At 38.5% G+C, this 27,441-nt stretch overlaps 1 protein-coding gene across 1 annotated transcript in view; it reads left to right on the top strand.

The window, feature by feature from the left end:
• Window positions 1-27,441, top strand: part of LOC139734872 (leucine-rich repeat-containing protein 71-like) — a 121,540-nt gene that overhangs the window by 42,397 nt on the left and 51,702 nt on the right. Inside the window, exons 2-7 of the mRNA XM_071645653.1 lie at window positions 1,968-2,011; window positions 11,123-11,229; window positions 11,593-11,895; window positions 13,188-13,263; window positions 18,094-18,168; window positions 27,133-27,201. Of these exons, the coding sequence (XP_071501754.1) occupies window positions 1,968-2,011; window positions 11,123-11,229; window positions 11,593-11,895; window positions 13,188-13,263; window positions 18,094-18,168; window positions 27,133-27,201 (674 nt within the window). The remainder of the gene's footprint in view (window positions 1-1,967; window positions 2,012-11,122; window positions 11,230-11,592; window positions 11,896-13,187; window positions 13,264-18,093; window positions 18,169-27,132; window positions 27,202-27,441) is intronic.

Genomic DNA, 27,441 nt, shown 5'->3' with positions numbered 1-27,441 from the left:
GCTCACTCGCTCGCATTTAATTGTTGTGCAATTCTCCCGATATTGCTGCCACTAATTACCGGCAGTTGCGCACGTTGCGCCCCCACCCTTCCTTTATCTCCAAAGCGAAAAATATGGCTCCAAATGGCAGTTTTTGGACTGTAAAATGTCAAAATTTCCAAGCTCGCTCTCTTCGCTCGCTCGCATTTAATTGTTATGCCATTCCCCTGATGTTGCTGCCAGTAATTGCCAGCAGTTTCGCCCGGTGCGACCCCCACCCCCCTTAATTTCCAAAGCAAAAAAAAAAAAAAATATGGCTACAAACGGCAGTTTTTGGACTGTAAAATGTGAAAATTTTCAAGCTCGCTCGCTCGCTCGCATTTAATTGTTATGCAATTCTCCTGATGTTGCTGCCAGTAATTACCGTCAGTTGCGCACGTTGCGCCCCCACCCCTCCTTTATTTCCAAAGCGAAAAAAGATGGCTCCAAATGGCAGTTTTTGGACTGTAAAATGTCAAAATTTTCAAGCTCGCTCGCTCTCTCGCATCTAATTATTATGCCATTCACCTGATGTTGCTGCCAGTAATTGCCAGCAGTTGCGCCCGTTGCGCCCCCCCCCCCTTAATTTACAAAGCAAAAAAAAAAAAATATGGCTACAAACGGCAGTTTTTGGACTGTAAAATGTCAAAATTTTCAAGCTCGCTCGCTCGCTCGCTCGCTCGCTCGCTCGCATTTAATTGTTATGCAATTCTCCTGATGTTGCTGCCAGTAATTACCGGCAGTTGCGCCCGTTGCGCCCCCACCCCTCCTTTATTTCCAAAGCGAAAAAATATGGCTCCAAATGGCAGTTTTTGGACTGTAAAATGTCAAAATTTCCAAGCTCGCTCTCTTTGCTCGCTCGCATTTAATTATTATGCCATTCACCTGATGTTGCTGCCAGTAATTGCCAGCAGTTGCGCCCGGTGCGCCCCCCTTAATTTACAAAGCAAAAAATATGGCTACAAACGGCAGTTTTGGAAGTGTAAAATGTCAAATTTTTCAAGCTCGCTCGCTCGCATGTAGCCGTGATGCCGTTCTCCTGATATCGCTGCCAGTAATTTGTCGTTTCACACCGTCATTCCATAATCCATTTATAAGGGGTACAACCCTCTCCGGCACTTCCACACCCTCCCCCCACCCTTGCTCGCTCCCTCGCATACTAACCCCTCCCCCCCCCCCCCCCCCCCCCCTAAGATGAAATCCTAGCTACCGGCGCGCCGGTGCCCTTTCCCCGCTTGGTTTCCCTCAAAAAAACAGTAAAAGTCTAGGGATTGAGAGCTTCCTATATTCCAAATGTCTGTCAAAAAAATCTCGTAAACATTTAGTGTCAAAACGCACCCCCCTTGAAAAAAAGCTGGTGACGCCCCTGTCAATTCAATTCAATTCAATTCATTTTACTTTCATTCGAAAGAGCTCAGTTACCAGTGTCACTGAATCCGATATGTTTATACTTCTTACAAAGCGCTGAGTCGAACGTAAGTGTGCTCCCTTTCCTCACCTGTTGCTCAGTCATCTTAACAAACGTATTTGTCCTGATGATGTTATAATTATTACTCGTGAAATACTAAATTAATTAATGATAGTGAGTGCTTATATTATTTTCGCGAACCATTTTAGCATTATTATTTTTTTCCGTTGGGGAGTAGGGCAACCTATTAGAAAGGTGTGAGAAAGGTGAACATAGCATAAAAGATTGACTTGACGTGAAAAATAATCAAACTAATCAGAGGAAATTCAAGCTTATCAAAATCATAATAGTTTCATTCCTGCCCAGGCCCAGTGAGTGAAGCTGAAAAGAACAAAACAAAAAACAAAAAGGGGAGGGGGTGGGTTGTGGGGGGATGGATGTTGAGCGTGTGTAAAAAAAAAAAAACTGTATGCCAACGATGCCAACTCAGAGGGCGTCGTCGTAATTATGTCGGCAATATTCTGTTGCTAATGTACACAAGGTCCAGTATCCAACGTTCGATCAGAGAGTTCTGTGGCGATTTTTGTAAGTAAATTACTGCCTATGCCAAGTTAGATAAGCCCGTTGAGGGTCAGTTTCGTGAGTAGTACAATTCAATTTCACATAAATTTCTCAAAACTGTAGGATATTCCATTCGTCTCTATAAAACAAGAGATACCAACACTGGTAATTGCACTTTGGTACGACACGTCTCCTGCCGTAGGACCAGACCGACACGTACATGTTTGTGTTAGCGTATAATGCTGTACGAGCTCCACGCTGCGTGCACTGCTGCATGAGCTGGTGTACTTTACACTGGCTGAATAGTTACGAACTCGTGATGCACGTCATAGGAAAATAGCATTGTTGAAATCTTATATCCAGATGCAGATGTCGTACTGGTTTTATAGGCTGTACAGTATAGACAAGTCCTTGACCTTAACTCGCCCTAAAAGTTTTTTTTTTTTTTTTTTCTGATTGGGTGACTAACGACAACAACACCAACAGTCAACCACACGTCGTTAGTTAGATGTACAGTAACTAGGTGTATTGACCGAAAGATCGGTCTGTATCTGTCCGTCGGGGAATGTTCCGCGGAGACTGCGTCTGGCTTCACGGATCCCCTCCGTATACATGTCTACGGAGGACGGCGTTAATGGCAAAATACAAAAGAGTCCTCCGGACAGACGGATCTTTCTGTCTACTAGGTGTATAGACAAGTGTATAGTAGATCTATACTTGTACATCTTTCTTTCTATGAAACTGCGATCAAACTAGGGTCTATATATTTGGCATGAAGAAGCAGACAATCATGAAAAAATATGTGATCTGCTGCAACAATGCCAAGCAAGAATGGTCCGCAAACCACATGTGAGCCCCCAAAATATGATTGGAGATATCTTGTAGGTATCTAGTATACTTGGGTGACCCGCACCTCGTCATAGTTAATGTTTGCCCATAATTGAATCACATTTCGCCACTGAAATTCTTTGAAATCCAACTCACATACAGGAAAATGCTGAAAATTCCAATGGAATCACAAGTTCACTGATCGATATTGAAAATTTGCAGGTATAGTCGTCAAAGGCGAACGATGCGAAACAGTTGCGCGCTAAGGAAGGGGCCCGCAACTCGTCACCCGCTCTCCCATAGACTCCAACCCCAAGCACCTTCTGATCTGGAGATTCTCCCGCCCGAAACCCCTAGCAAACGGGAGACTCCAAGTTGACGTGTGCGAAGCGTGAAGTTCCTAGGATTCTAGATGTTCTCTGGTGCTATCTAAGGTTTATTTTTTCAACATACGATAGAAATAAGTAAGAAATCCTTTCCACCGGGAGACACAGAGCCAGGGCGGGAGAAATCAAATCTCAAACGGGAGAACAGGAGATTGTGCAAAAATGGGCTTTCGGCGGGAGATCTCCCGTCGAAAACGGGAGAGTTGGAGTCTCTGTAGACTTAGCACGTAAAAGACGTGTGCGGGTGACCGTGATGTTCCCATAGACATACACGTAAAAGATGCATGCGGGTGACATAACAGTATTAACACGTATTCCTACTGTATAGCCCTATTAAATTTTCAGATTTTCGCGAAAAACTGTTCGGTTTTCACCACAATTTGCTTGGTTGTGGTAGTCCTGCCAAGTTTCAAGCGTACAGAACACAGTCCCGGGCATACATTTTTGTTCAGTGCGCTCAAAATGATTTTAAGCGGGGTGACGGTATTCGGGCCCCTGACGAGGTGCGGGCACCTGGCTATACTTACTAGTAGAGTACGTATTCATCAGATGCACTGAAGCAATGACAGCAGACGGTTTGCTGTAAACACAATTGTATCAAGCAATTCAAATCACTCACATGGGATCTGGGACGTGTTCTATGATCCTAGAGGTTGCTAGATTTACAGTACCGTAGCTCTATGTTAATATCACGACAAGTGCTGTGCAGTAATACAATCATCCATCATACAGTAGTATAGAATTCTAAACCCTTTGTCCCTAATGTGTTTTGGAAAGTTGATGGAAGCATTTCCGTAGCCGCAGCCTTTTTCTATTACTGGACTGACCGATGCGCTTACTTTCTGTATTTTGCTCAATGTTTCATTCAGTGAATATAGTCTACTAATAATTACATTGTACACGTACCATCGGTACAGCACCATACTTATGGGTAAGCTCAGCCTAGTGGATAAACTTGGCCACTTGTAATGAGGGCGCTAGGGGCCGAGTTTATTTAATGAATAGGCCAAGTTTACCCATAAATATGGTACGTACAGCAGTATAGAGTCTATTCAAACTCAAACTGCTGTCACGACTGTGCCTGCATGCAGTGTAACTGTCATATGTTGAATTACTGTGTCTATGAAACCAAGTTTTGTTGTCATTTTGAAGTTAAACCAAGTTTTGTTGCCATTTTGAAGTGAAAAAGTATACTAATGAATAGAAGTGAAAAAAGTTCACTTTATTCAAAGTCACACATTACTAAATGGTAGACTGTGACTGGCAAGCTTTTTTCCATCATGAAAAGTTGGACAAAGTTTGCATAAAGGAAAATCAAATAATGTTGGGAAATGTGTTCTGAAGATTCCAGGTCATTGAAAAATGCTCTTTACATTTTTTTTTGAACTGTGATATTTTAGATATATACAATGTATTAATGCACCTCTTTCAAAAACATTACTTAGTATAAACCGTACTCCCCCCCCCCCCCCCACGCACAATTATCTGCATGATGCGCTTTGCAGCATTGCGTTCTAATTGTTTTTAACCCATTCCTTATGGGAACCTGGTATAACAGGTTCCCAGACCACAACAAAAATCATTGCAAACTACCAGTTTACAAAAACTTTCACCATTTGCACAGATGCACAGCAATCTATTGATTGCTTGCAGAATCATTCCCCCTCGGCGCTATGATATTATACAAATTATATACGTATAAGCTCTACCTGGTCCAACTGTTTTGTTTCTGTGCGCATGATTGCTTTTAACCCGTTGAGGATGGGCTGGTTTTGCTATAACATACACTCCCCCTAGATACCTGAGTATACTCGGCTTTAGTCTTCAGTGGGTTAAGAGGGTCTTTTCAAGGGTTCAAAAACATTTTCACACAATGCAACTCTACCACCAAGCCCTCAATACAACTCCTTCGGAAGGAATCCTGTATCATAGCAGCTAGGTAAATTTTGCTGGCAAAATGATAATAGAAGTCAAGCTTTGGTCTGTGAAAGAATGGAGTTTGCAGACTCTTTGTTAATTTAAATTTTGTTTTGTGCAAAGTATGGCAACAAGGTACAATTGTAACCAGACAAGCATTGATACAATATACTTTGATAACAGTCTGTTTGTACCTGAATGTGTTGTCACATCCCAATTACTGCCCTTTTGGCAGCAAATTAAGGTGAAAGGAAGGAGCAGGAGCAGCAGGTTTCATTAAGGTATCAAGATATAAAATTTGTAAAACTTGTAAAAGTTACATTTCGTATGTCCCATATCATACTGTTAGTACTGTATAAGCTGTTATTTTTGTGAGGGTTTGATTTTTCGCCAATTTTGCAAATTACTGTTGGGCCGCGTATTAAACAACATGCAAAAATTGTTGCTGTGTACTAGCGTAATAGTACAGTGCACTTACAGTATGACAGCCACGGTGTCAATTCCTGAAAACAGCATCTTGCGAAAATGTCCATGACCTCCTCATCTGCGAAAATATCTGTACACGAAAATAACAGCTTATACAGTACATTACAATGAATGATTGCCTTCACTTGACAAGCAAAAAGTTCTCATGATTTGCTCTTCTGCTGTGCAGTGCAAAAGCCCTCATTTCTGGCTTAGTTTCGTTTGTCTGCTTTTAGAAAGGAATTCATCACTGGCAAATGTCGACGTAAGTTTGCCCCAAGGTTTAAAAATCTTTGTCGCCATTATCATTACATCATATATGTACATGTTTGTAGTATCCATTGTATAGTATCATCTGATAAAGAGAAAAATGACCGGCAGGGATATGATATGACCCGTGTCCATGACACTCTTCCACACTTTTTTTTTTTTTTTTTTTTTTTTTAGTTATCAATGTTCAGGGACACTGCAATGGAGCAGTTCAAGATTTTTTTTTTCTCTCTCTCTCATACTGTGCATTTTCTCGTCTGCCTCTCACGTACGACAATAACTTTGATAAAGAACATTTTATACACTGTAAGCTCAATTCATCAGCCCCTGACTTTATTTGGGACTTACATGTAGGAATGCATGTTAGCAACAAACTGTATCTTTGGAAATGTCTAGTACATGATTGAGGGTGGGAATGCAAAGATGTACCTTTGTACATTATCATGTAGGTTGCAGAACTTAACACTTCCTGGTGTCCAAATCTCTGCATGCATGTTGTTTTAAAACTGTATGCATATGTTTGAGCAGTGTAGCATACAATGTACTGTACATGGTGTACAAGTTGCTCACTTGAATAACTCCATGATTTTCCAAAAAGAGTCAATGCCAAGAATTAGACTGTATACAATGACTTCAGGCTTTAAAGGGATCGTATAGTTTTGGTTGAGATCTAATTTCAAGTTTCTAACATTTTTTGGTGAGATAATGAGAAACCTCTTATGAAATATGAAAGAGCATGAGGAATTCAACGTTTATTTGATCAATGAAAGTTGGTATTGAAACGGCTGAGATGATCCAAAACAGAGTGATTCTAGTAAAGTGTGGGACCCACCTTTTATTACGATCGCTTTGTTTTACGCTGTTTTCGGATGTTTCAGTCATTCCAAACCCGATTTTCATCAAGTAAACCTTGAATTCCTCTTAAAAATGGTATGCTCTGTACTATTTCACATGTGTTTTCTTTGTATCTCGCGAAAAGTTAAAAGCCCAATTCTCATCTCCACCAATACTATACCTACCATCCCTTTTATGATGTCGCTTTCATATTTTTGCCATTCATTGTGCCAGTTTATTTGTAACATTTATGCACACTTTTTAAAACCCGTTGAGGATAGACTGATTTTGCTACAACACGCACTTCCCAAAGACACTTGCCCAAGTGTACTTGGGACTTGTCCTTAACGGGTTAAAACCAAGTGGTCTGAACCAGGCCATCATGCAATGACATCATATCACAGAAGGTGGCTGGTAAAATCATTATAATTTTTAATCCATGCCATGTTCGTGTTAATGACCACTACACAGTTTATACAAGGTGCTCATGAATATTTAACGCACCTTTGAGCTGCTATTTACCTCACTTATTCAATATTTGTTGCCAATTTATAGATATTCTAAGCCTTGAAATACTACAATTGTACAATATGTTGTGCATGCATTGTATACTGTATCTTGTCTCTCTTTCAATTCCGATTGTAACTGTCAGTCTTTATCAGTCATATTACTGTCATTGTCATGACAATTACTGATCAATATACTATATTATCATTCCTGTCATCATTTTTACTCAACACTACATGTACATTAAAAATGCAGTTACCAGGTACAAACTGTACATAGTATCAGTATTCACATTATCAGGATTACTACCACTTTAGTTATCATAATTATCAGTAACATTCTGTAAACACCATCACTGTGTCACAGTCTTTCACTGGGGAGTACGTAGAATATCAGAAATTTGTGGCCTGGCTTTAATATTTAATTGCCTCTGATGTATCCATTCCTACAGATGCTCACTATCCTTTAAATAATAGAAGTTAGGTAGAATCAGGCTACAAAGTATTTATATGATGTGTACATTTTTTCTTTTTCTTTTTGGTACAATTTGTAAATGCATGAATTGATTACACAAGCAAGGCAAGAGGGGTTAATGCATCACATTTAAAAAACAAAACAAAAACCCTTCACATGAGAATTGAGCCTACATTGAAATGCTACACTTTTGATAGAGTATAATGTGATGGTTCCCAGGCTACTTAGAATGTGATATGGGGTATACATGTACCTGTAAATTATGTTCCATGTGAGCATACAGACACATCTACAAGTATCCGTTGTCAGATGGTTAATCTATGGTTTGAAATAGTTTTTGCTTGTGAAAGTGTGATTTGGTCTTGATCACTGGCATCCAGTTTGATTTTACATTAATTACCACACATTATGTTTAGTAGCAACTATAGTATTCATTTTCTTTGTTTTGTTTATGCAATCGTCATTACGCTTATGTTGCAAAGATGGGGAAGCATTATACAGCAAAGGCACATTGTCAAGATTTTTTTGTAGACTGTTTGCACACATCCAGTACACATACACTGTACATGTACCTGTAAATAAACTCTAGAGAGAGAGAGAGAGGAAAAAAAAGTAGAAAGTTGAAGAAAGCGTCATCATGTCTGTGTTTTTTGTTGTACACAGTGCACAAAATGTTTTATTACCTGATCAACCATCATCTGAAGAATGTACACAGTAAGATGTTGGCAGCAGGATGATGTTTTGATGGGCTTTTTAAAGACCATTGCATGTTTCAGGTAGAATGATGTTGATGTGCAGATCTCCGTCATCAAACATCCAAAGCCCCAGAAACACATTGTATTCACACTGGCAAGTCAGTATAAACTTAATGCCGCAAATGCAAATTGCAATGAAAACGGATCAATAAAATTTCTATGTGATTTCTGAACTTGAAGTATTGGATCATAGGCATGAACGAATGCAAGCAATTTTTTTCCCTCTTTTTATCACAACTGCTCTGGATATGTTTTTGCAGCAAATGCTGTTATATGGGAAAGTGCATCTTTTTTTTTCTTTTTTTTTTCAGTGCAAATTCTAAGAGCTAATGCAATATCAAGCTGTTACGTACACTGTATACGTCTGAGTACCGCCATAACTTCCAGTGATGTAAATTGTAAGTGCATGGCATTTGTGCTTGTGCTCATGATATTTGACACTCAGTGACAGTTCAGTGTAATCACCATTTGATTTTAACAATTATATTTTGCCCTTGAACTGATACAAGTTCATTTGAACTTACATTGCATATTGTGAGTGCCGCATTCTGAAAGAAAATGAGAAAAAATTGCCACACTCTGTTTTTTTTTTTCTTGCACGCAACTGTTTGACGGAAAAGCAGTGCTTTGATTACTCTACATACAACTTACAAGGTTGTAGGAACATGTTATCCAGTAACAGTAGAAAAAAAAAATACTGAAAAGTCTTCTAAGGGGACTCCCTGGAACTTCTTGATAGAGATTCTTTTCTGTCAAATACATTGTATCTTTAAATTTGGAATGTTAAGATCCATCTACCGTAATACACACGTTGGAGTATAGTGTAGTAATGATATACAGTTTGCCTTCGATACAGTACAATGTATAGCCATGCATTGTATTATTATTATTATTATTTATTCGACCAGGTAAAGAATATAGGATACATATCATAAACATTACAAACATGAAACAAAAACCAGAATGAACATTACAAAGGATACACAGTACTGTACACGTTACACAAAATGAAAATGAAATGAATGGAGACTACATGAGGGTCAGGGCACTCAAAAGTAAATATATTTACTATTGCCCATAGGCATGTGAACCCACACATGTTGCCCCTAAGAAACATTTAACAATCATTAAAAGATTATCCCTCGACCCTGCTCCCCACCCCTTAACACCATAGCCCATATCAACTTCAACATAAAAACACAAAACAATTCCTATATAATCATCCAACCATTGACTTCCATATTCATACATTAATTTCAAAAACTGAAAAAAATACAACTTCAACATAAATGTAGGAGATTCCTGGATTTCCGCCCAACCCCCAACCCTAAACCTTTAATCTCTTTAATAGAACATAGTCATCATTGTCGTCAACATAAAAATGAAAATGAAGCACATGCGTACAAATCAGAACAAAAAGTATCACTCAATGTGACTAATACCCCATCAAACACCAAGAAAGTAAACTCAGCCAACAATTGATTTGTATACTGTTACCATAACAACTCAATGTTGTATGTATGTTTCTGTATTGCCATCTTACAACTTTGAAACCAAATGATTTTCTTCATTTTTGTTCTTACTTTTTTTTATCATTGCAGATCAATACAATGTACATGTACATGTAAATGCTGTGTGTTTGTTATCATTTTTTGTAATTCATCTTTTTATGATGATGTCTTAGTGATACTTCCATCATGTGAAGGCATTGTTTGGTTGTGAAGGACATTGAGCCAAAATGTACAAATGTATTGCATTTTAGGCAAACTTACAACAGTGTACAAAAAAATACATACACTTGTTTGACATCATGCACACTGATGTGCATGTTCAATACATTGTGCGCTCTTCATACATACAAATTTAGCATTCTTATAGGCCTGTTCATTGGAGTAAACATGTACATGTACTGTACACGTACTTGCACATGTATTATAAATGATTAGCATGTTGGGATTCATTGTGTTACATGTACGCTCAGTTTTTCCACCCCCATTACTGTGACGTGTAATCTCAATGGAATATATTTTGGCCAAAAAGATGTTTTCTAATAAAAAAGTAACTTTTGTTTCTTGTTGCTATTGACAATCACTGAACATGAACTGGAGCAAGTGCATGCTGTTAACATACTGTACGATGTTGATACAAATGTGTATCTTCCTTGCCTTTAAGATCAATATTGTACATTGTAATTTATGTTATGTTGTGAGTTCACCCTTTAGAGGAAAATTCAAATTCATACCGTCCAGTTTTCTCACTCAATCTTTACAGTGACCTATTGCATTTCCTTTCACCAGTGTATTTCTCATGTTTTTCATTTAATATTGTCTCAGTGTATTTCCCATTCTCATTATTTGTACCCATCCTTTATACATTCATTTATAAAGTCATTCATTTTCATCAAAAAATATAGATGTATAAAACAAAATACTTAAAAAGTTATCCATACCAATATATTCTGAATATGTCAAATTATAGTACAACTGTATACTCACACAGAATAATAGGTTGTCAAGCAAAGATACCTAATATTTGCTGAATGATGTTGAAAATAGAAAATCTTTATAATCATTTCCTCTGTTTTTTTTTCTTTTCTTCATACATGTACTTCATTTTTTTTTTTTTTTTTTTTGGGGGGGGGGGTAATCACAATATTTGCATGGTCATTGCTTTTATTCTCATCTTCTTCTTTTCTTCAGCCTAGTCAGGAAAGTGAAGATGGGGAAGCGGGTGGATAAGACACAGAAGGACAAGGGACCACCATCCACTGTGCCGGACAATGAGGATGATGCAAATAAGACACCTGGTAAGATATTGGTCATCTTAAGTGTAGTCCCTCCGCTTTTTCAACCTTGATTACGTACATGACAATTGGAACAAGGGCTGGATGTAATCTGCATAGTGTTCAGATCTAGGGAATGAGGGTATTTGTTGTTTATAGATAGCAGACTGTACATAGATATATTACTACTTGTAGTACACAAAGACTGAATGGGAAATGGGTGGGTGTAACCAAAGTGTACGCTAAGTAAGATAGCCTGAGGTTCACGTGTAGGTTGCCACATGAGTGACACATTAACCCTACAGTATTTGATATCAAGACTGCGGTTACATTTATGTCGTATCAGCTTGCTGTAAAGAGAGTGACATTTCTTCTCTGCATATTTAGAGCCGTACGTGTGCACGGGCAATTTCGAGGCCGACTTCACCGAGCTCTGGAGGCGGGCGGGGCTGCAGCAGGCCGAGATGCCCCCGGTGGTGATCAGGGCCAAGCGGCCAGGCACGCCCCCGCCCCTGGACCCCAAGTCCAAGGGGGACCCCACCCCCGAGGAAACGAGGGAGGATGAGGGGGAGGATGCCAAACCCAAGACATACGTCACCAAGGAGAAGTTCTCCTACTTCAAGCCCAGGATCCAGGTGGAGATGGAGAAAGAGGACAAGCCGGACACGGTCACAGAAGTCTTCATCAGAGGTCAGTTTTTTACCTGCGGTCACTGGATTGACCAGACTTTAGTTCTTTAAAGATTGAATATTTTGTAGTGCAAAGTTGTTAATTCTCACAATTTGCCTCACCATCCATGCATAAATTGTACCGTCACATGTTGTAATATCATGTCTGTTTGTTTGTTTGTTTGTTTGTTTGTTTTTTTTGGGGGGGGTTATTGTTTGTTTGTTTGTTTGGTTTTTTTTTTTAGTGTGTGTGAGAGAGATGTGGGGAATGGTTAAACAATTTTTGTGTTGTGTTCCTGTGTTGTGGGCTTGTGCTCTCATGAAGCTGGATATTAGTATTGACTGTTCAAGAATTGTTTTGTGAAAAGCAGAGATTTCACAATCTCACAAATTCCTGAAGTTTAATCCGATTTTGATCAAATTTTCACTGTTGTGCTCATAAAATTGTACTCCTTTTATTTATCAGACTGACTTTTATCTGCACAAGGTCTAGAATTTCCCTTTAACAGGAACAGATAGCTCGACAGTCAGCTTTGCTGCATTTATAGGCCTTTTTTATTTGTTTCAGGAAGAGCAAAGCAGTGAGAAAGACAATAGAAAAGGTAGAGCAGATTAAGGGGAATTTCATCCATCTAGAGCGATGTAGGGACTTGTTTTCATGCTCACTTTTTTTTTTAGTCTTTTCTGAAACAGTGAGCGTGGTCAGACTCCTCAAAGTTGGAAATCTGAGAAACTGGGTTGCCTTGAATATAATCTAATAAAGTTTAATCTCAACTCAAACTTCAAATCTAATGAGTGTTCTACTGGGACTGTGTACCCTCTTCACGAGTCTAGATTGCTACTAAATTGAATAAACAGTTTGGCTCACTCTTTGCAATGTAAACTTTTCTATTCCCACAGTGAGTGAAAGAAAACAATGAGGAAAAAAATAATAACTAGACGAAATTGTCCCTCTAGCGCCACCAAGTCATGAGACCTTGTAATTACCCTCATAAAGGAATGCTACTGTAGTTTCTGGCGACAGGTAGTTGTTATGAACTGCTTGTCTCCAAGTGATAACAATAATCATACTCCACGCCTCTTCTTTTTATCTGTCCTATCTTTGTTCCAAATGGCATCGCCTCCGCTGTAAATGCTACCATGTCAGTCACCGGGAAGGTACTCATTTTCTGTTCTGCCAGCATTTTGATTTTTGTTCTTTCTGTGTTGCAGTTGTTGTTGCTTACAATCAATTAACTTCCTTTTTTCGCTCTCTTCTTTCACTCATCTCCTTCCACCCCCCCCCCCCCCTCAATCCCAACCATAACCCATTAGGCTGGAAGATCGATGATTTGATGGTAGGCATCTTCAAGCAGTGTTTCCCGGCCATGGAGAAGCTACATACAATCAAGTAAGTGGGGGCAACTCAGTTTCACACGTTTGGTGAGAAGAGGCGTCTGAATTGTAACCTTTTTTTTTAACATCCATTGTGGGCATTGCAAAAACAGTGATGCCCCACATGTGTGAAAAACAGGGACACATGTACACTGTAGAATCAAAACAAATATGCCCTCAAAATATTGACTCAGAACTTTGCTGGAGAAATGTATCGTATGCTGCTGACCTATCGATGAGTGAAAACAATATGTGGTGGGCAGGAATGTGATAACATTAAAGATGTATTGATTACAATGCAATTATGACTTTTGACATTTTGTAGGGTATCATTGCAGGATGCAAGCCTGACAGTAAAAGGACTTTTTTGTGTGTACGTGCCAAAGTGTTCCTCCATATGATTCATTTGTACCTTTTGTCCCTGGATTGGGGTTTGCTGTTTGTTTGTTTGTTTGTTTGTTTGTTTGTTTGTTTGTTTGTTTGTTTGTTTGTTTGTTTTCTATGACTATTAAAAGTAAGTAAACGTGATACAAATATAGCGTATTGTGGGACAATGTTGATTTTTTTTCTCCATCTTTTTTAATGAGCAGATATTTCACTTTTTGAATAAACTCTGGTTGCTGTAATCTTAAAGGAATGTGTGCATTTGAACAAAATGCACATTGAAATTGAATTGCATGATGGATAGTCAAAAGTTGCATTTTAGATTTAGTACATGACCTTCTCTTGGATAAGCCACCTTTACTCCATAGTGAAAGTGTACATTCTCTAACTGATTACAGTTGTTGTTATTTCAGATTTTGCACTTTCCTTGTATATTGATATCAATTCAAGTCTTGAAGCAGAAAAAAAAAACTTTTCAGTTCAGAAATAACTTTCTGTTATATCAAATTGTGATGATTGCTTATGATATAATTCCGTATAAACCATGCAGTCATGACGTGATGCGACATGAAAGGTTAGCATTTGTCTCAGGGTAACAATAGACTCTATGATTGCTGACAGAATAAAAAAGAGAGAAAGAGAATACCAGTACTTATTGTGTGGAAGTATATTTGTTTAAAATGATCATCTGAGCATAAGCTGTTTCGTACGTGGAAGATCAAATGTTTCTCGAGGGATGAATTGTACAATGCCTGTGCACAAACAGTGATCCTTGTGATCTGTGAATGGAGTGACGTCAGTGATGACGGCATTTATGCCAACAATTCCTCTCACCATGTTTTGTTCCTAGCAGTGTATTCTATTGGTTGTACAAAGTAGGGGGCACTGAACTCAGCACTATTCGATCACAAGTTAAAAACTTCCGTAGAATAAATGACTTTATTAAAGAACTGTCAGATAATGGTCTGTATTGTGTGTGTTGGTTTTGTTTGTAGCCTTTTCTCTTTTTATTTATCTGTTTATTTGTTAATTGTTGTTATCATTATTATTATTATTATTATTATTATTATTATTATTATTATCATTATTATTATTATTATTATTATCATTATTATTATTATTATTATTATTATCATTATTATTATCTTTATTATTATTATTATCATTATTATCTTTATTATCTTTATTATTATTATTATTATTATCATTATTATTATTATTATTATTATTATTATTATCATTATTATTATCATTATTATTATTATTATTATTATTATTATTATTATCATTAATAATTATTATCATTATCATGTCAGTTGTGCATCGTGTGTAAACTTTTTACATTTTCATTTTCTTTTTGAGAACCCCATGACCAATTTTCACCAAACTTGGTAGGTAGCATCCCTAGGGGAATAGGATCTCAATTTATTGTCCCCGCCGAACGAGTTCAAGCAGGGGACTATGAAACGGGCTCCGTACGTGTGTGTGTCCGTGTGTCCGTCCGTGTGTCCGTACGTCCGTCCGTCCGTCCGTGTGTGCGTCCGTGTGTGATCAAAATCTTCAATTTGCTACTTCTCTGTCATTTATGAGCCAATTTTGATTCTGTTTGCTTTATATGATAGCACTACATGGGAGCTTTGAAACTTCTACACAGAATTTCAGTCGTGACCTTTGACCTTGACCTTTGACCTATATTGTACATTTTGCTACAAAATGCTACTCCTTCGCCATTTCTAACTCGATTTTGATTCCGTTTGCTTTATGTGATGGCACTAGGTGAGGGCTTCAAAATTTCTACACAGAATTTTGACCTTTGACTTCTTTGACCTTTGACCTTGATTTTTTGACCTATATTGTACATTTTGCTACAAAATGCTACTCCTTCGCCATTTCTAACCCGATTTCGATTCCGTTTGCTTTATGTGATGGCACTAGGTGAGGGCTTCAACACTTCTACACAGAATTTTGACCTTTGACTTCTTTGACCTTTGACCTTGATTTTTTGACCTGTATTGTACATTTTGCTACAAAATGCTACTCCTTCGCCATTTCTAACCCGATTTCGATTCCGTTTGCTTTATGTGATGGCACTAGGTGAGGGCTTCAAAACTTCTACACAGAATTTTGACCTCTGACTTCTTTGACCTTTGACCTTGATTTTTTACCTATATTGTACATTGTCTACAAAATGCTACTCCTTCGCCATTTCTAACCGGATTTCGATTCCGTTTGCTTTATGTGATGGCACTAGGTGAGGGCTTCAAAACTTCTACACAGAATGTTGACCTTTGACTTCTTTGACCTTTGACTTTGATCTTTTGACCTATATAGTACATTTTGATACTAAATGCTACTTCCGGTGGGGACATATTTTACGCACCGCGTAATTTCTACTTTTCCTTGTTCAAATGGGGACCATGCCCCACCTTGGGGCCCCCAGGGGGGCCCCAACTCTCCCCCCCCCCCCCCCCAATTAAGGAATCTTGAAAAATCTTCTCTAAAACAAGAAGTGATAGAGCTAAGTTAATACTATGAGTTAGTACATTGATTATTGTAGTTTCAAGTTTGTTCAGGGCAGAATCAGGGGTGCCCCCTTGGGACCCAGGGGAGGGGCCCTAACGGGGGCCTAACTTGTACATTTTCATCTTCTTCTTGAAAACCCCATAATAGATTTTCACCAAACTTGGCAGGTACATTCATTGTAGCATCCCTAGGAGGATAGAATCTCATTTCCATCAAATGGGCACCATGCCCCACCTGGGGGCCCCCACGGGGGCCCAACCTACCCTCAGTAAGGAATCTGTAAAGATTTTCTCTAGAACCAGAAGTGAATGAGCTAAGTTAATACAGTGAATCAGTATGTTGATGACTGTTATTTCTAGTTTGTTCATGGCAGAATCAGGGGTGCCCCCCTCCCCCCTTTGGGACCTGGGGGGGGGGGGGGGGGTGGAGTGGGGTGGGTCTAAATGGGGACTTAAATTGTACACAATGTTCATATTCTTCTTGAAAACCCCTTGATGAATATTCACCAAACTTGGCAGGTAGCATGCCAGGGGGTTAAGATCTCAATTTGTCCAACAGGGCACTATGCTCTCCCTTGGGGGCCCCTAGGGGGCCCAATCCCCCTCCTAAATATTAAGGAATATTTACAATTTTCCTTCTGTAGAACCAGAAGTGATAAAGCAAAGTTACTATGAATTTGTACATTGGAGACTATAGTTCCAAGTTTGTTCATTGCAGATCCAATGCTGCCCCCCCCCCCCCCCGACTCCAAGGGCTAATCCAAATGCACGACCTAAATTGTACATTTTCATCTCCTTGCTGAAAACAACATAATGGATTTTCACCGAACTTGGCAAGTAACATACCTCTGAGGAGGATAGGATCTCAAAGTGTTTGAATGGGTATCATACTTTCCTTTGAGGCCCCAGGGGGCACAAACCTCCTAAATTAAGGAATATTCAATAATATTCTTCTCTAGAATCAGCAGTGATAGAGCTTTAAGTCTTCCCCCCCCCCCCCCCAAACTGCATAGTTCAACATTCCATAAAGTACAGCATACATGTACTTGGCAGGACTTGTATTTTTACCAGTGTTATAGAATATGCACATGGACACCATAACCCGGCCCAGCTCTCAAAGCTGCCCCTGCCCCAAGTTTCCAATGTTCTCACGTAAGAGTGTGCAAAAATGCATGGGAGGTGAACTTGCGATACTCAGGTGAGCGCGTGACCCCCGGGTCTCTTGTTTTCATTATGTTTCATTTCAAGTTTTCATGCTCTCACCCCATAATCTGAAACTCTGTAGGAATTATCCTATTAAAGCTGTGATAGCCATAGGCCTCAGCCTTTGCATTCATAGCATATATTTCAGTTTTTCACAAGTTACATTAGTTTCATCTTGCCTTGCAGTAGATACATACATTAGTGATATGTCCAGAGCGTAGAGACTCCAACTCTCCCACTTTCGACGGGAGATCTCCCGCCGAAAGCCCACTTTTGCAAAATCTCCCGTTCTCCCGATGAGATTTAATTTCTCCCGCCCTGGCTCTGTGTCTCCCGTTTGAAATGATTTCTTACTTTTTGTCTTTGTATGTTGAAAAATAAGCTGTAGATAGCACGAGAGAGCATCAAGAACCCTAATTATTAGAGCTTCTAGGGCCCAAGCGGGCCCTGGACCCCGGTCACAAGGAACTTTGCGCTCGTGATATGTGCTTTGTGCACATCAAGTTGGAGTCTCCCGTTTGCCACACGGGTTTCAGGCGGGGGAATCACCAGATCAGAAGGTGCTTTAGATAGGGTTGGAGTCTCTGAGAGCGATGTAAAAGTATGCTGTTTTTGTCTTTTGTAGACTGCTGTTGCTTAATAATATGAGTAATGTCTTGGATACAGTTGTGAGTGTCCCTTCCAGTCAGTTAACACGAATCTGTACTAATAATCCCCTCCTTTCTTTCCTTGGACAGTTTCTGGAACACAAGTCTAACGGAGAAAACCCTGAAGGAACTGTCGTTGTTCCTGCATCAATGTCCAAACCTCAAGTGAGTACTCAAAAAAACCTTCAATCCATATTAAGAGATTGTAGAGTTCAGGCATTTAATATTTTAGGCTAGTTTCATTGCCCTTGAAGCTCTTTCTGCTCATGCTTTATGCTTTTGTGGGGCTTTCATTGAAATTGACTTTGAAATCATATAATTATCAATTATTGCTTCCTTTAATAGCATTTTTGCCTGAAGTGCTAGATATCCATTGTATTTTAGATTTCAAATGTTAATCTATACATCTGTTGATTTGGAATATCTTTCCATGCAGTGTTACATGTGTACAAATATTGCCTATTTTTAGAGGACTGGTGTAATATAACAATTGACATCTCCAAAGGAGAAGAATTTATATTTATGTGTTTTATATGCAAGGGGGAAATGTAACCCTCAATGGACTGTCAAATATTGTATTACAATAGACAAGGCAATATTTGTTGTATTTATATGGTCTACACAAATACACATCAGTTCATTCTAGCTTCATCACCACTGCTTGCAACATAAACAATTTCAGTCCTTGCTGCATTAATCATGTGATTGCATTATGACCAATCACCAGCCAGTATTTTTTGTTAAGACCAATTTAGTATAATAACCCTGTGTATACTGCAGGTGGTGCTATCATCCCATTCCGTGCAGGAACCGGGTGTATGCACCAGGTATCAGCACTGTAGGGATTTCTCTCACAGGCAGTGGTTTAACAATTTAGTTTTGTCAATTTACCCTACATTGCATTTCAACTTACAGCTACACATGCATTTCATTTTGTTTACAAACTATTCAATGTATGAATTTTGATTTAGCGTTGGAGGGGATACGTATACAGAATGATCCATATGAAGGGTCTGAAATTACATAGCATTTTGAGCCCAGTGAACATTTTGTATATATTCTTGCCGAGATAAGGTAGCTGTTATATTGACTAGGGTTGGTCAAAGTACATTGTACTTTGACAGTAATACTCACCTTCAACTTAAAATTGTTGTGGTTGCCATTTGACATGTACCATTGTCAATGAGCCCATGCAGGTATATTTATGACGCTTCAGAGACTTTTCACTACATACACACACATGCGATGTGTACTGAAATTGTGTGGCCAAAGTCTGTCACATGCTCATTCTGTCAATTTTTCTTTTGTTTATATTGAGAAAGGTTCACCCTTGAGAGGACATTCTTCCCATATGGAAGAACTTTGCAAAGGCTTTGTTATCATCTGACCATGGTTATGTTTTAATTGCTGACTGGGCATATGACAAATCTATATCATTTAGTGTGAGGTAGATACACTGTATTAACATCAACAGAGGTGTGTTCAAAGTCAGTATGTCCATTGCATTTGTTTCCACTAAAGAACAAAAATCCTGCTTCTGTATTGGAAAACCAAATGTGATGACTATGCTGTTCATAGAAACATCTCATATAATGACTTTTCAATAGTTTAGGGCTGAATTGTTTTGCTTTTAGGGGAAAGGGGTTGACTGAGATTAAAGAACCATTCTTTCCATAAATGTTTACAATATTTATCTGAAATCAAAAACAAATAAATGAAACATATTAACATGTTTTGTATGACAAAGAGAGGACTAATTTTAAGACATCAAAACGAAGTGGTAAACAAGTTAGCTAAAAACAAAACAAAAACAAAAACAGAAATTAGAAGTAGATGGCTAACTGAAAGAAAAAGGTGTCACTGTAAAAACTTCAAGGGCTTGCAGTAATGGCATCACTTGATTGGAAAGAGTTGATTACTCAGGTATTGAACAAATTGCAATGCTAGGTTGGCGAATCACAGGTGTTGCATCAAAAGGGTGAAATAAACCTGAAACTACATTGTACATGTAATGTTTAGTGAGGAGAAGTATTCTCGATTATTTTTTAAATGTGCAAAAGTGCAAATTTCTAAATGCTGTGTAGGAGTGAATTCCAAATCATGGGATCAGAGTGGTGAATCGAATTGGAATGGATGTTTGTTTTCATTTTCCAATGGTGGGATTTGGTTGATTGTTGGGTCTTGTAACTTCAGTCTGACCTCTTGTTATCCAGCCATGTCGGGACTGGCGCCAGACCAGATAATCGATTTGGCCGGATATAGGACATATAATGCTTACACTCGTATGAACTCACATGTACCTGTAGCTACCAAGCCAGCGGTACAAATAGTGTAGCTATTAAAGCAGGTAGAGTACCCTGCAACAGCGGTGTACTCTATACTAGCCTACTTTAAAAAAGAAGAAGAATAGACCTATTTTTATTAAAGAAATTGAAACATTTTGATGTAAAATTCAAGAAGATGTTTCTGCAGAAAATATCATGGGTACCCAGTATTAAAATCATTTGAGTTTTGTAGGAGTTTTAACTGAGTTTGAAATCACATATTTTTGTCATCCCCACTGTGCCAACATATTTGGGTGATAGAAAAGTACAAATAAGAGATGGCCGGATAATCAAAGTCGGACTATGTGCACATTTGTGTTCAAACAAAACATCTCTGTAAGATAAGGGGTAAGGCTTTTGGTGATACGTTGTACTTTAAAATGCACTGACATATACAGTGTATGAACCAACATGCAAGACATTGCAGTCGTGAACGTTCAGTTTGTGAATGTGATGAAAACAGTTGGCACAAGTATGGAGTGCTTTCCTCTGGAGTAGGAGTGCTCTCAACACTTTAAAGGGGTGTATTGAGGCCCATAACACAGTATACTATACATTATATGGGGTATTATTTATTCACTAATGTTTTGATAAAAGGCACTTTACGAGACAATATAAACTTCAAATTCGAACAATCCGGAATATATTATATATCAAATCTCATTTTTTTTGTGTGTGACAAATCCAGGGAGGTTGTACCAATTTTGACATTAATGAAAACAGAAGCTCTGGCTCCAAGAAGTTTCTATGGGATTAGAAATTGTCGCCTGGGAAATATTGTGATGTTTATATGCGTCATCTCACAAAAACAACATGGCGGATCATTGCGTCTGCACCAGTGGATGCTTTACAAAGAAGATTGTGAGGGGGAAAAAATGAGAGAGAAATTGTTTAATATTGGACTTCTGCAATGCCTATCATGATTATCAAGAGTTGTTCTCGCCAACTGAACATTAAAATGTCACTGCTGATGATAAACCCATCCATTTCCTTGGTGTCTTTTTTTTTAGCACTTCTGTGCAGACATGATAACATTTGCACTTGAGTATAAAGACACAAATGTGGTACTATACAGTGTAATGCAGTAAGGCCTACACTTGAAATGAAGGTGATTATATTTCTTAGAACAACCCTTTCAAAATCACAGTAATATTTTTTTTTTTTTTATAGTATTGCACATTTTGTTTTGATTTTTTCTTTTGTCTGTCTAGCATGGAAACACTGTTTCCAATTCTTATATTACTTCTGTTGCCATTCACATACATACTGTAGATGCATTGGTATAGTATCCAACTTGAGCAAAATTGTAAATCAATTCTGTATTGTCCTCAATCCATGATCAATAATCAGTCTTCACTTCTAGCCCCAGTTGTGAATGAATTCAAAATGAAGTCGTGAATGCATATTTTGTAAACTATCAATTGTAGCTAATCACCACCCACACACCTCAGAATAACAAGAGTACTTTTATACACTTGCATACTTTGCCGGAAGTACAAAATAGTGTATGTGTGTGGTTAACATCTGAATTGAGATGTTTTTACAGCACTTTAAAAGACAACGTGTTGGCTCTTGGCCTACCTACAGGTAGAAGGCCTCAATGAATGTCTGTCTCTGAGATATGAAGTTCTCTTTCAGCACATACAGTGTAGTATGTTCTTTTTTTCTTTTCTTTTTTTTTCAGTTGGCAAACCTGCTATTGTAGTAAACATTATTGCATAATCATGATATAGGCCTCGAGTCTCGCATTGATACTTGAGTTCATTTTTGTTTCTTGTCTGTTTATGAACATGTTATGATTGTGTTGCTTGATGCAACTGTGCGTGTATACGCAGTGTTTTGTTTTGTTTTGTTTAAATAATCATCCAGACCTGCATAGAGTGGTGAGAAATTACTGGAATTCTTTTTTTTTTTAAATACAATAGTCGAGTTGCTGTTCATATCACAAATCTTCTTTAAAGAAAAAGTGCATTTGATGCAGCATATATGTGCATGCAAGTAGGGGTTGTGGTGATTGGTTGAAAATAAAGACAAAACACATTCTGAGGAAAGATTATAGCAGTATGTGTGATGTTCTGTAGGTCAACACAGGAAGATTTGCTGAACAGTTGAAACAAATCATACAAATATCAAGAAACTGAAAGCCACTGCTTGATGTTGAAAAGGCACACCAAAAGGGTCTTAAGCCCATTTTAACTCTTAATGTGCCAGGCCCAAAACCCCTAACGTGCCAGAGGTTTTTACCTAACGCCAGAACGTTTCGAAACTGGACTGACAATGAAATTTAAAACCGCCATATCTCTGAAACTATTGACTGTTTTGAATTGAGTTCTACACAACATATATCAAGAAATGTTTGCTCTTTCATGTCATGCAGTCAGTTTGCCACAATATCTATCTGAATCGGAAATATTGCAGAAATATTTGATACAAAAAAAAAAATTATTAGAAATTTTTGTGTAGTATGGAAAAAAAGATCAGTCTTGTTTTTTCTTCAATGGAGCTCCCTTGACTCTGTGAGAAAGTTTTAGAGCAACATTTCCTCTTTCAAATGATAACAAAATTGCCTTCTAGAATTGTATGATTCCAAAGATACCAGCAGTTTATTTTGTCGTAGCAATTTCTCTTTCTGCCTCAGTATTTTATTCCCAATCTGAGTCCTTTAGTCCCAGATCCTGTCTTTGAAACTAAAGTAATTGTCCCGGGCCCTGGAATAGTGTCTTTTGTCCACCTGAGAAGGAAGAACCTGCTAATCCTCCTTTTGTCTACGCGGACCGCGGGCGGGCGTACTCTATTGAAATCGGCAGGCCTTTGTCCACGCGCAATTCCTATGCTAGCGTGGGGACGATTAGTGACGTTCACCGAAACAAAAGGATGAAAGACTTGACCGACGAACGAAAGCTGACCCTCTTTGAGGGACAAAATCAAAGCAGCTTCCAAGCGTCCAAGCGGAACAATGCGAGTGGAACCACATAGACAATACACGCAGAGTCAATAGCATACACACGCGTGGTTTACCTATGAGACTTTTGATCTATACACATCTCGCAGAGGGTGCCCCCGCTGCGGATTTTCCTGATGTAAAAAAAAAAAATACATCTAGCTGAAAAATCGTGTATTTACTCAAAATTTTCCAATGTAAGCATGCTTATATTTTTAGTGGAAACGATGGCTATGCTAATCAGCTACCAGTACATATCATTGGCAGTTGCTTGGTGTAACACATTACGGTACCACAAGAACTTAAATGATCAATGCTTTTCTCGCTGTTCTTAGTCGCCGATCGGCGACCATGGCACGTCAGGACTAAGGTCGCCTTTCGGCCCACCAGCCAGCGCCGTTTGTCTGTAAACAAAACATGGTTCTATACCCAAAAATGCAGTTTAAAAAATGACCAGGGACAATCATTTATTACACAGGGCTTAAATGTTGCACTCCTTTCTTCTGCAATGCTTCCCCCCCCCCCCCCAATGATTTCAAAGAGAAAGCACAAAGATCATTTGTGTCCATTTTTTAAAACTGATTTTGGTTTCTTTGATTTTTTAACCATGCTTTTAGTGTGCATGAACACAGCAAGGTGTTCTTTGCAGCATCAATGCTTTCATGAAAAAAAAAATGGTAGATAAAAATAAATGTGTTTATGCCAAGTTTTAGGATAATCTGACAATTCCTTCCTAGTGGTTGCCATGGAGTCTAAAATCACAGTTTCACTCCATACCCAGCAAGATTGGAGTGGGTGTATTTCAGCAGAAAGCCCTTATGGATTTTCTATCACTCATTTCAATTGGTTAGGAACAATGGACTTGGATAAAATGTGTTGTAATATCACTTCAAAGCTGAGAATCTCTGATTTCTGTAATCTATATCTATGTATAGATCTATTTTTTTTTTTGGGGGGGGGGTACTGATATAAGAAAAAATATGAGTGTATTTCTTATAGTGTAAATGCAGACAATTTCATCTTTTTAAAAAAGAAATATCAGTATGTAGCTCAAATCCTCACAGTGCTGTTACGTAGAGGTACAGTCTATAGTATTGGTAAAAGTGAGATGTTCAGTAGCCAGTTGTCGCCAATCGTTGGATGCGATCTATGTTGATGAATGGCCCAGGCGTTATAATTAGCTGCTGGAACCTCGTGGGAATAATGCTTCAAGATGCCATTGATAAATTGGTCAAAGTGGTTGCCAAAGGTGTTAACGGCAGAGTTATATTGTAAGTTGGGAACGAACATTCATGTGCAGTGGAGGGTGAATGAAACACATGATCGCCTATTTAATGTGTGATGTTTCACCGCGTTGCTCTGCTTTTCCGGCTCTTTATTCATCGTTTAACTTCTTCTCTTTTTTCTTTTTTACCTCCTTTACCCCCTTTCTTGCCTCAGTTTTAGTTATACAATGTGTGTGCAACATACAAATGTAGTGGTTGGGGATTTCAAAATATTTGCTTTCACTGCAGTCCAGTAGATTTATTGTAATGCATACACAGTCACCATGACTGAATACAATGTAGAAAGAAGAACTCATGGCATTATTTTTGTTTTAAAGTGACTCACTACTATACTACATTGCACTGTAATTACTCAACTCTAGCTTGCAGACATTTCACTGTACTAATACTCAGCTCTAGCGTGCAAAGATGTATTAAGTTTAGAAAACATTTCATATTTTCTCTCCCTCATCCTGTACACACTGTCATAATTATAATGCAAAGTGCCCACTAACTTTTCGGTTATTATGATGTCAAAGCTGTATGGAGAGTATTAGTGATTTTTACAAAATGTAGCTCACTTGAGCCAAAGCCAAAGGCTCAATGAGCTACTGCGATCATTCATCATGCAGCATCCCTCGTGCATTATAAAATTAAACTTTTTGCATTTTTATCTTCACCTTGAAAACCTTACAACAGATTTTCATGAAACTTGGTAGGTGGACTCCCTATGTGATAGGGATAGGATCTCAATCTCTTCAAATGGATGGGGGGGGGGGGAGGGGGGGAAGCCCCCATATTAAGGAATCTTTGGAAAAAAAAAAAAAACATCTTCTCTAGAATCAGAAGTAAAGGAAATATTGATGCTATAGATGCATTATTGATGAGTGTACTTTTTATACCCCCGCCAAACGAAGTTTGAAGGGGGTATATAGGAATCAGCGGACGGTCGGGCGGTCGGGCGGTCGGTCCGTTGCAAATCTTGCGTCACGAACTACTCCCTCAGTTTTCAACCGATTCCCATAAAACTTGGCACAGATGTGTGCCTTGGGTTGTAGATGAGCAAGACATATTTTTTGACAGTACCCAAAAGTACGTTGCCATGGTAACGGCATTTATGGGCAAAAATGGGTACAAATCTTGCGTCGCGAACTCCTCCCACAGTTTTTTATCAATTTTTATGAAATTAGGTACAGATGTTCATCTGAATATGTTAATGTGCAAGACACATATTTCCGCAGTGGCAAAAAGTGCGTTGCCATGGTAACGGCATGTTATTGGTAAAATATAGGGCAAAATGCTTCATGGCAAAACTGCTTCATCAGTGTTCTTCCAATTCTCATGGAATTCATATTGAATGTTTGTCTTAGGATATAGGTCAGCATGACACATTTCTTGACAGTGACAAAAAGTATGTTGCCATGGTAACAGCTCACATATTATGAGCCAAAATGATGGAAAATTTTGTGTTGCAAACTACTTCCTCAGTTTTTGCCCAATTTCCATGAAACTTGGTACAGATGTGTGCCTTTGGTTGTAGATGTGCAAGACGCATTTTTCGACAGTACCCGAAAGTACGTTGCCATGGTAATGGCATATTAATGGCAGAAGATCAAGGAAAGATCTTGCGGATTTAACTACTTCCTCAGTTTTTTGACCAAAGCTTATGAAATGTTGTTTTGACCGAAGCTTATGAAATGTTGTTTGGCGGGGGTATAACCAGTCGCTGTAGCGACATTTCTAGTAAATTTATTCTGAGAAAATATATCTTGATTCAATGAGTATACTTACGTAAATGTACTTGCATAAAAGCCAGGAGTGGCCCCCTGGGACCTGGAAACAAATTGGAGGCCAAATTTCACAATTTAATCTTTTTAAAAATGCATCAATAATTGTAAAATTTCCTATACATACACTTGTACTTGCCAAGTGATATTGCCGTTGTAGAGTAACAGAATGACAAATGGACACCATGCTACACTGGAGATCCTCTATAAAGCCCCCCCCCCCCTTTTTCCAATTTCTTAGAATTATACTAATGGGCACCATGCTACCCTGGAGGCCATTTTAGCCCCCCCCCCCCCCCCCCCCCACCCCCATACAGTGTATTTGCCAGTTCTTAAGGTGATAGTGAGCAAAAATGTATGGAAGTGAAATTATAAGGTGAGCAAGAGACCACTGTGTCTCTCGTTGAATGTACCTGTTTGCTGTAGGACCTATGACTTTGGAGTTGCCAATTACTATTATTTTACAATTTCTATATAATAGTACATTTTTCTTCATCCAAAACAAATAAGTATAGTTTTGTAATTTCTCCATTTAGGAATAAAACTTGATACATTTTTTTTTTCATATAACTGATTATGTTTTGTTATTATGTGTTACTATGTAATTTGGTCTGCAGAGCTTCGTAGCCCTGTCTGTATGTATGCACCAGCTTGCTGTACTCATTAGGCAGCAGTCTTTTTTTTGTTTTTGTTTTTGCTTTTTGCTTTTTGCTGCATGAATACACATGGTACAAGTGCATCATGTGTAAATGGTTTGCATAACTGAATTTTCTTCAACAATTTCTTGGCATATTGTCTTTTTTACCTGCCAGAAATGTCAGCATTGAAGGTAACCCGATACCAGAGGAGCCATGGGCATTCCTTATCGGTGAAGAGAGCATGTGAGTACAACTGTATCTGTGCAGACTCAGTTAATTATGATATCATTTATTGCAATATCTAGGCTCATTCACACTACCACCGATAGCCCACATTATTTGCATAGCGATTTGAATCGCAACTGGGGCAACACAAAAATAATTCTTTTTTTATCGTGTTGTGGACATACAGTGTAAGTGAGACTTTTTGTGAGAATCACATTGTGATCCACTCACCATTAAAAGAAGTGTGACTTCTGTGAA

Source organism: Diadema antillarum, unplaced genomic scaffold, assembly GCF_040938485.1.
Source record: "Diadema antillarum isolate AM-2024a unplaced genomic scaffold, OU_Dant_1.0 seq00000550_RagTag, whole genome shotgun sequence".
NCBI lineage: Eukaryota > Metazoa > Echinodermata > Echinoidea > Diadematoida > Diadematidae > Diadema > Diadema antillarum.
Note: the sequence above shows the minus strand (reverse complement) of the source record. Positions and strands in the feature narration are given on the sequence as shown.